Source organism: Tasmannia lanceolata, unplaced genomic scaffold (genome assembly GCF_043159265.1).
Source record: "Tasmannia lanceolata isolate RefF3 unplaced genomic scaffold, GAP_Taslan_0.1 ptg000020l, whole genome shotgun sequence".
NCBI classification, from domain to species: Eukaryota; Viridiplantae; Streptophyta; class Magnoliopsida; order Canellales; family Winteraceae; genus Tasmannia; species Tasmannia lanceolata.
In genome coordinates, this window is record NW_027518697.1 from 19,585,609 (window position 1) to 19,595,572 (window position 9,964).

At 37.1% G+C, this 9,964-nt stretch overlaps 1 protein-coding gene across 2 annotated transcripts; it reads right to left on the reverse strand.

Annotated features, from left to right (window-relative positions):
• Positions 1 to 1,977: 1,977 nt before the first annotated feature.
• On the reverse strand, positions 1,978 to 7,438 carry LQY1 (DnaJ/Hsp40 cysteine-rich domain superfamily protein). Of its 2 annotated transcripts, none has more exons than XM_077364740.1 (5): positions 7,197 to 7,405; positions 7,024 to 7,107; positions 5,857 to 5,908; positions 3,248 to 3,404; positions 1,978 to 2,171 (listed from the first exon to the last, which is right to left on the reverse strand). In XM_077364740.1, the coding sequence occupies exons 1-5, from the start codon at positions 7,341 to 7,343 to the stop codon at positions 2,150 to 2,152; spliced, it is 462 nt and encodes a 153-aa protein (XP_077220855.1). In that variant the 5' UTR covers positions 7,344 to 7,405; the 3' UTR covers positions 1,978 to 2,149. The 2 variants fall into 2 exon arrangements, 1 of the variants encoding a protein (XP_077220855.1); XR_013237565.1 differs by lacking the exon at positions 1,978 to 2,171 and adding an exon at positions 4,062 to 4,215 and having other exon boundaries at positions 3,265 to 3,404; positions 7,197 to 7,438.
• Positions 7,439 to 9,964: the final 2,526 nt, after the last annotated feature.

Consider the following 9,964-nt stretch of genomic DNA (forward strand, 5'->3'; position numbering starts at 1 on the left):
ACAAGAAGGGGGGGGGGGGGCAATTCATCGTCGCCTTTCTAAGGCCCTCGATTAGAGTTAGTGAGGGATCTTCATTTTTGTTTCATGAGAGAGAGGGAGAAACGTATTTAAACCTTTTTTTTTTATAGATAAACCTTTTTAACTACTTGATTTGGATTTGTACCGGATAAACCGTGAACCGAACTGAATTCGGTTTTGTTCGGTTATACCCCCAATCAGTTTGGTTACTGTTTGAATTTTCTCCAAACCGATGTGATTCCTAAACCGGACCGGACCAGACCGAACCGTATGCAGCCCTAATTGGTTGATATTACTTTTTCGGGAAGGCTTCTGATATTGGGAAAATCAGAAAATCATGTTTTTACAATGGGCCGAATTCACATTGTCTTTTATTATTTAATGTGATGTAGGAAGATAATACAATTCCCCAAAAAGCTCTCAGCAATGAGTTCAGCCTCAACAGAGTAACCATTTGGAATATGCCTTTCCGCGAAATTCCTCAGCAAATGGCTAATTAGAAAACGGTAAATGGGTTTTGTTAACGAGTGCCCCCAGGTTAAGGAAGCGTTAAAAGCTCTTTTTTCACGTATTTTTTCACGCTAGCTTTAAGCTTCCTAGCTGGCATTAAACTACTATTAATTAGGGAATTCAATCTTTATCAAGCTTTATACACCCTTGGAAATAGGCACCCAATTTATTATTACTTTCTTGTTTTTGGAAAATTGCATAACTTCAGCCGTTAGAAAATAAAGGGGTTTGGTAGTGCTAGTTTATTATAAAAAGACAAAAATACCCTTTATGGTGTAAGACTGTGGGCATGTAAAAGGTGTGCCCCACCCTATTCATGTACTTAAGGGGAGTTAGTAGGGCCCACCACATCAAAATGAGATGTAAAAGTATGGAGATATTATATTCATTGTGCCCACCAATCCAGTATTTTTCAAAAAGTACTTTCGGGCCCACTTCATATGATGATCTAGACCGTTCAATTGTTGTGATGCTTTGTCTAATCGCCATGTGAACACGACCATGTGAGGCGACTTGTAATGGGCCACTAGATCAACCGTCCATATTAAACACTCATGTCCCATATGGGACCGATGATGATCTTTAGGATTCAACCCTTATCGCAATACGGTCTGTGCTGTCCATTTTTATAATGTTTAGCATTAAACAACATATGGTCACCATAGTCACAACTATCTCACATTTTCAGAATATTGTGATTTTTTCTAAGCTAATCATACTTATTTCCCTCTAAATCGTAGGAAAAGAATTCCCAAGAAAAAACTTCTGTGAGAAATGTTTTTCCTACAATCCAAACAAGGCCGAACGTATTCTATGTCTGAGACAAATATCTGTGACTATGCTCAACAATAGGATAAAACTTTTAAGATACGCATTGTTTTCCTCGAAGACAACAATCAAAGTACAGCATGGACAATTGCCAGATATATATGGTGAATGCGGTGATCAGATCTATGAATATTGTTGGCCATCACAGATCCAACCTATTGTTGAACGATGATTTCAGATTTTCGATCAAGCATGAAGAAAAAGACGGCCTTTAAGATGTCTTTAAGTCATTGTTTTTTTTGCATGCATGCCACTTAATCTTTCGAGTACAAAAAAATTTCTATCGAGTCTCCTTGTTACTAAGTGGGGCCCGCTTAGGTATGGACTAGGCGTGACCCATCTTGGTATGTGAGATGTTTAAAGGGCCTAGTTTAGCATGTTCCATCAGTCATGAGGCTTTTGGCGTGCTGTGCTGGTTACGTATCTAACATTTGGTATTAGAGACACAGTCACGTCACATTTTCAAGTCACAAAAGAGGTGACATGTGGGGAGAGGACTACCTCAAAAAAGCTACCTGGTCAAAAATGCTAGAGTAAACGGCGTCAAAGTGAAGTTACCAATAGTAATCCACTGTGGAAGAGGCAACCTATAGAAAGGGATACTTGTAAAAAATGCAACCAGAGCTCAACGAAAAATATCATAGATAGAAAAATGAGAATCTCCTTGGATTTTGCAATACTTGGATAATAGAAAGAAGGCTTTTACAAAATGCTTCCACATATTAGTGGCAGTAATTGAATCTTGAACATGGCCATGTTATTTGTCCTGAAAATGATTTGCTCCTTTCAAACCTCAGTCATCATCTTTGAATTCTCTGTTAAATAGAAAAGAAAACAAATAACAGTGATGAGAATCTCTGCATTTTAAAAGAATAAGGATAAGAATCTGTACATTATTTTTTCTCCTTTTTTAATCTGCACAAGGGTTTAAACAAACCCCCAACAAAGAAACCAACAAATGGGGTTTAATTATAAGGAATAATTCACTATATATCTGGAACATGGCCATGTTATTCATCATCGAACCGTTGTATTTTAATCCGACAACAGGACTCATCGCCTATAGGTCTGTGCTGGAGCTTCATTGGCAGGCCCGTCGACGGATTGTGATCCACTGATTTTGATGATTTTTTATTTACATATTGCATAGATCATTTGGCTAGTCATTTAATTCCTAAGGCCCTGTTCAGATTGCAGGGCTGTTCTGGAAAAGTTTGGAAAAAAATATTTCTAAAATTTCTTACTTTTTTACACACAAAAAAAAAAAATTTGAAACAACCCTATTCAATTTTTATTTAGAAGAAGCATCAATTTGTGATGATATTCCTGTAAATTAACCACAATCATATCATTTCCCTCTAAATCATGGAAAGAAAAGAATTCCAAAAAAAAAATTCTGTCAGAAATGTTTTCTTGCAATCCAAACAGGGCCTAATGGTGAAATAAATTATTTTATCGGTATCTAATTTTGGGAGATGATATCCACCCTCCCTTATTTTGATATTGGCACTCTTCTCTTTATTCTCTCATTGGCTACTGCAATTCCCCAAAAGCTATAAGCTATCAAGAACTAATAAGAGAATGAGATGAATCCCAATGTCAATAATGGGTTATGGGTACAAATATCATCTCCCATTCTTTATCTCAAAATCCAAATTGCAAGACTGAGATTATTTTTTATAGCCACCCAAACATTAGACGGGAAATCAAGATGTATCATTCTCACACGATGACGATGCCTATCTCCTGTATATGCGTGATTTTGCGCGAGGAAATACTCAATAAATATAGCCGACGTTCGTATAAAGTCTCTCTCATTTCTGTTAAGTAATATTAAGTACTCTTTATTTAATCCAATTTCCAATATTAAAAGAAAATATGCATGATTTACCTGCGGTCGAGGTAGCGAGGTTGAATTCTAGAGCCTTGGCAAGTTGAGCATGTTAAAGAGCCCGCACCATCACAGTTGATGCATCTTGAAACTTCATTTTCACCCCCTCCAAGGTCGACTGTCACATTACCCGACCCCATGCAAAATCTGCATTGCTCTGAAGTAAAACATTTCAATTCAATTTAGTTTAGCATCACTACTTAGTGTTGAAGCTAACTAATCAAGTCGATCAAAATTCTCATTGCTGATGGTGCCAATTTGACTACTTTAGATCAATTGATCACCAAAAGTGAGTTAAACTTTGATTGGCTTATTAGATTTTTTTTTGAATGGCAAACAAATATCGTTAAAACACAAAAGCAATAGCAAGACTCTGGAGGTTTTGAAGAAAAGAACAGACTATTAAAAACCAACTAAAACAAAAGCAAATCCATAAAAGTACAAAAAACCATAAAAACAAAACCAAATATTTCAATCCTCAAGAAAGAGAAAATTGAACACAACAATCTCATCTCTGTCAATCCTATAGCATGCAAGCCAAATCACATCGTAATTATTAGAATGCCAAATGCGTTTGAATTCTGTCTTATGATCCTCAATCACATTCAAAATCTCTTCTATGGTATTAGCAAACCTTCACGGAAAATATTTGTCATCTCTCACCCATTGAGACATTAAAAGGAATCACTCTCAATGATAAACCTATAAAGCATATTTAGATCCATCAATCTGATGCTAAAAAGAAGAGCCAACACCCTAAACTCATTAGAGTATTTCTCACCAATAGAATTCGAGAAAGCACAACTAACATCACCTCGTGATCTCTTGAGAAGGGTTCCAAGACTAGCACAACCCAAATTACTAAGGATTGATCTGTCATAGTGAAACTTCAAAAACCAAGAAGAGGATTTCATCTGGGATGAGGACAATCCTCATTGCTACTGCACAACTGGATGACCTCCTAGGACCTGTACCATTAACATGTTTGATTAAGCAAAATTGATTTGATCTAGACTTATCCTAATAAGTGACTCTTGGCGATCTTAGTCTTTGATCAGTATCCTACATATCAGTTTGTCAAAATCAAATTGCTTAGTACTCATTAGGTTTACCTATTCTGCAAGATAAATTACAGAGATAACTCTTCTGGTCTTTAAATTATTTGTAAATCTAAAGTGAAAGTCAACAAATTTTAAAGACACTCAGATAAAGAAGACTAAAGGACACTGATATAAGTGCTCTGGCTCAAGGCTTAATATAACTATATGAGACTTGAATTTCTTTTGAAATTTCATGTGGGTGTTGACTCAAAGTTTCACAAGACAAAAGCACGATGTGCACATAGTTCATGTGGTGATTTCTCTCCTAAAGGCACACAAAACCTTATGCAACCCCTTGGCTTGATTGGTCCTCGTAGTTGTTGGTGCAACTCCCTTGGGTGCACCGTGCACATAACTATCCATATCTATTCAGGTTGTGTTAGCAAATTTGTTAAGGTATAAAAGATTAATTAACACCTTCTCCAACAGCTTAAGCTTTTGGAGTTACTGGTAGTTTGACATGGGATCAGAGCAAATGCCTGGGTTCAAACCTCCTTGATAGCAAAATCCACATGCAATGGCGAAACCCAAAAGTGGGGCCACATGTGCCACGTGTTGGCCAACCCAAAGAAAGAGGGGTCACACGTGACTGGGGAGTGTTAAGGTATAAAAGATTAAATAACACCTTCTCCAGCCCACGCACCCAAATGCTTATTTAAAACTCCCGCAAGAGAATTAAAAGACACCAAACTCATTTGAGATCAAAGAGTCCAAATAGTGTTAAAGAGAATTTTACAGGATAAGTGTTAGACAAGTGGTTAACTGAGTAAGGTTTAAACATAAAGAGCAAGACTACTGTTCTTAATTAAACATTTTTCTTATTTGATTTAGTATATTTAACTATATATAATGTTAATGAACCAATTCAGCTGATCAAAACTATCATATCTTAGCCTCTGATTGACATTCTAAATGTAAATTTGTTAATATCACATTGCTTAATGCTAATTTAGGTTTACCTAATTAACGACATTGAGTAATAGAGAATCAGAGATAACTTCTTCCATCATTATATTATTTGTAAATCTAAAGGGGGACTTAAACAAATTTTAAAGACATTCATACAAAGGAGACTCAAGTACATTAATCTTGATTGATAGTGGAAACCCAATCAAGTGTGCTGACTGAGTTTGGCTTGGTTAAATCCCATAGTTATTATTTCCTAATTCCCTTACATGATTAAGAGAGCGGCTTTAACAACGTACCTCTAATCTAAGATTAAATATTAAGAATTGGTCATTGTGCAAGCTTTGTTACAAACACAGACCCAAATGAATTCATCCATCATGCCCTGACAAAAATGTATTATTTTAATAATTTTCCGCACAAAGTTATATGTTGATTGTTTAGAGGCTTTGATTAGTAGCATACAAATGCCATTTTTCTTAAATTATCTTTGTAATTTTTTTTTTCATTTTAATCCATCGAGTGTTTCTAATTAGTGAAGAACAATAGCGAATTTTCAACAAAAAAAAAATAAAATCAAAATGCAGGAATTAATTAGCTTACGAGCGCCCGATCCACTGCATGGGAAGCAAGGTTGTGTGTTGTCGCGTTTTGCCTGTAATACATATATACAACAGAGAAAACAAATACACCCAATTAGTTAATTATTTATCATAAGTATGCAGATATTCTTCCTTCCAATTTCTCTAAATTAAAACAAAAAAGATAAAAATCAATAAAGTATCTCATTATTTTAGGGAAATGATATCAGCACAACACTGTTTTACTAATTGCACAAACCCATCTTGTCTTTTCTTTTTAAATTGGCTTATGAGACCTTTTTGTGAACTGTAGTAACCTTTGAGAGCTCTTTAAATATTAAAAGACAAGATGAGTTAGAGAAAATATCAAATCATTGTGACCGTATCATTTCCCTTATTTTAAAGAAAATGATAAATACCCACTCCCTTGTTTTGATAATGACACTCCACACTTAATTAACCACTTTTCTTACAGGCTGTTGACAGCATGTGGGGAATTATAACAGCATTTAAAAGCTACTTAAGAGCATGGTTTTAAATTTCGGCCAAATTTCAGATTTCAGTCATGACCGAATCCGAAACATTCCAAAACTGAAATTGCCGAAATTTACAAAATTTTGGTTGAAATTTCGGCGAATTTTTTGATAAAATATTAATTTTTTATTTCTTTACAGAATTTCAGCCCAAAAATCCAACATTACGACCGCATCTACGGGATTTCGGCCAAAATTTCGGTTTAGGTGAGGACCGAAATTACCCCCGAAACCGAAATTTAAAACCTTGCTTAAAAGTACAAAGTAATGAAGGAAGTGTCATTATTGAAACAAAGGTGTGCAGATATCAATTCCCATTATAGCCTAACTAATCTAAAGTTCTAAACCCACTTCATTTCCCCAAACAAATAAAAAAGAAAAAAAATAGAAAACAAGGGAAATGTTATCAGCACAACTATGTTTTAATTATTGTACAAACACAGCTTGTCTTTTCTTTTTTAATTGGCCTGTGAGAGCCTCTTGTCTTTTCTTTTATAAAAGACAAGAAGAGTTAGTGCAATTATAAAAACATGGATGTGCTGATATCATTTCCCCCAAAAAATCAACTCCTTATCCTCTCCTTTTCCCTTTTATTTACAAATTAAGATTGAAATTACATTATTCTTCTTTATACAAGAAAATTCAGAGAAACTCACAGCATTATCAATCTGGGTTTCATAAAAGACTGGAATTCCAATTCCAACAGCTACACTAACAACACCCACAGTGATCGCAACCACCTGAAAATTACAGTGTTAATTATTCTCTACATAAGAAAATTGCATTGCAGAGAAAAATAAAAAAAGGAAAATAAAATGGTGGAGATTACTGTGTTTTGGTCTAGATCCAAGGCCTTTATACAAGGATAAGATGTGGGTGGTCTTTGGTTTTTTATGGGTTTATGAGAAGAAGAGAGTTTTGGAAGGAAAGAAAGGAATGAAGAGTGAAGACGAGGAAGATAAGGTGCAATTGACATGGTTTTGATATTTAGGCTTCTATTGGCCAATAGTCCCTATTTTACCTTCACAACCAACATTTTTTTAAGACCCTCAATTTCATGGACTTTGTCCACCACATATTTTGGATATGTGGGAGTCTAAAGTCTCAACCCATTTGTTATTTATTGTATTGAGAATTAGCTAGTTAAGATGGCTTATATGATTTGTGGGGTTCATCTATCTATCATCTTGGCCCTTCATCTGATGAAACAAGATATAAATTGCGCGGATGGGGTGATCATGACCATTTGTTTGGTGGGCTACAGGGGAATAGGTAAATGAAAGGATGGAATCCGGTCTATATTCAACCATAGTTACAAAATTCACCGAATAATTGAAAAAATCCCAATTTTTAATAAGCATTTCAATTATCACATTGTTTTTGGTCCCATGCACCTTGATTCGATGATCCTAGCCCCTATCTATAGAGTGCCGTTTAGGGTTCTACTAAGAGAAGTTAAATCGTTGATTTTTATAGGCCTATATGATTCTAATCCATGCCGATGAAGGGTGTTTTTCTCAGGTAACAGTTGCTACTACATATAGGGGGATCTTCCCAGAGTTTGCTAGGACACATCTGTGCCCGAGAACATTCCACTTGTTTGGACCGACCGAGATTGGCATTGGATTGTATTTCCTTGCAAGAGACATCAAAGATATAGGAACTTATTCTCTACTTTTATGTGAACTCAATGCTGCATTGAGGGTGGTTCTTGAGCAAGTTGAATTGTTCATCACTAATATTGAATTTTCCCCTAGTCACACTGGAAGGCTTCCGGTGGGTAGTTCCCGAATTGAGGCTTGATGATGCTGAAATCTGGTTCTAGGATTGACGGTTGATAGAGCTCCAATATGTCATCAACCTGCGCTCACAAAGAAAGCATTAGAGGCCTTGGAGTTGTGGTTCCGGGGGACCACTCCGATGCTCAAGTTAGAAATCAGCACAACAGGAGAACAAAGCTAGAGGATGAAGACGAAATATAACTTTTGATAGAGATTGTTGAGAATGTGTACCTTTGAACCTAGGGGCCTTATTTATAGAGAAGGAGTCCACAACTGTTTAAGAAGCTCATCTCAATAGGAGTCTTTCCTTATTGGGAGATTTCCTTGGGAGATAAGTACCAAGTTTCCTTAATGGTCCCGGTTTCTATTTTAGGGGAGCAATGTTGTTGGAGAGTTTTGGACTTTCCGTCGGTGATACTTTCCTTCTTGGAGACGTTGCTATTACTGAGATACAGGGAATCCTTATGGGATTCTACTTGCAAGAGGCGAGTTCAATTTTCAATATAGTGATGATGCCACATGTCAGTCATCGAGGGAGGTACCGATTTTACCGCTAACATATTGTCCCCCATCCTCCGAGTCATGACGTGGGTCGGAGGAGTTACCTTCGTTGTTATCAATCATTCGGTACCAAGCAAAATGATAGACTTGCTTGGTTGGTGAGCTCTGACAGAGAAATGAAGCATCACGAGGCGGGAGATTGGAAGTTTGAATGGTGGGAAGTCGAAACATTGTGTCGCCTCAGGAACACGAAACGACGGCTCAAGTAATGATGGTGGAAATGGAAAAAGACACCCTCATAATGAGGCATTAGTCCCGTAGCATCATCTCGTCATGACACATGTGCAGGAGGCGGCGATCCCTAGCCGTCGTGATTATCCCACCCAGTTTTCACGCCCTCGTTTTTGCACTCCTATTTAAGGAGGTTAGGACAAAAGATCTTCATCTACAGTTCAATCTCCAGTTCAATCTCCTGTCTTCTACCTTTTTCTTCTCCAAGTTTCTAGTTTTCTTGCTTTCACCATCCATCATCATGTCACAAGAATCGAGTTCCCTCAACTAATCGGTAGCGATCATTCCGGTCGTGGAAGTTAACTCTCCGTCGGAAGGGGATGGTGACCGTCGCAAGCATGCCGGAGAACCGGTGGCTAAGCGAACGAGGGGGTGTAAACACCCAATTTTGTCAAGGTGGTACTAATGATAGGTGTTGCGAGGAAGAACCTTATAACAAGTCCCAGAACATCAGTTCGGTTTCTCTCAATCTCTCTTTAGGGTATTTTCAGAATAAAATGATTTTCGAAAACCGTTTTTTACAGCCGGAAAGCCTGTTTTTACGTAGCACCTGCCTTTTCGGTGAACCAAAAGCCTGTTTTACATAGCACCCGCCTTTTACGACATAAACCGGTAAGCCCGTTTTCACACGGCATTTTAATCGGTAAGTTAACTTTGAGTCAAAAACTTCTGTTTTTACCCAACGGACACTTCGTTTCCCAAAAGCAAGCGATATTAGATTCATTGGAAAGTCCCCAGAACGAGGAATCTAATAGATCTAACCGCGCATGATTCGGAATTCAATCAGAGAAGTTACGGATGTTTGAAACTCACCGATAAAAGACGGAAAATCACATTTTTTGAGAAACCATAAGAGACAAAGCTTCGCGCCCTTCGAAATATGATGTCATCCAGATGACATCATTCGGAAAACACCCAATTTCGCAGGAGGCGAAATTGGGGTGAAATAACCAAAGAATACCCCCCCCCCCCCCCCCCGCCAAAAAAAAAAAAAACTATAAATAGGGGGGGTAAGGAGTGGATA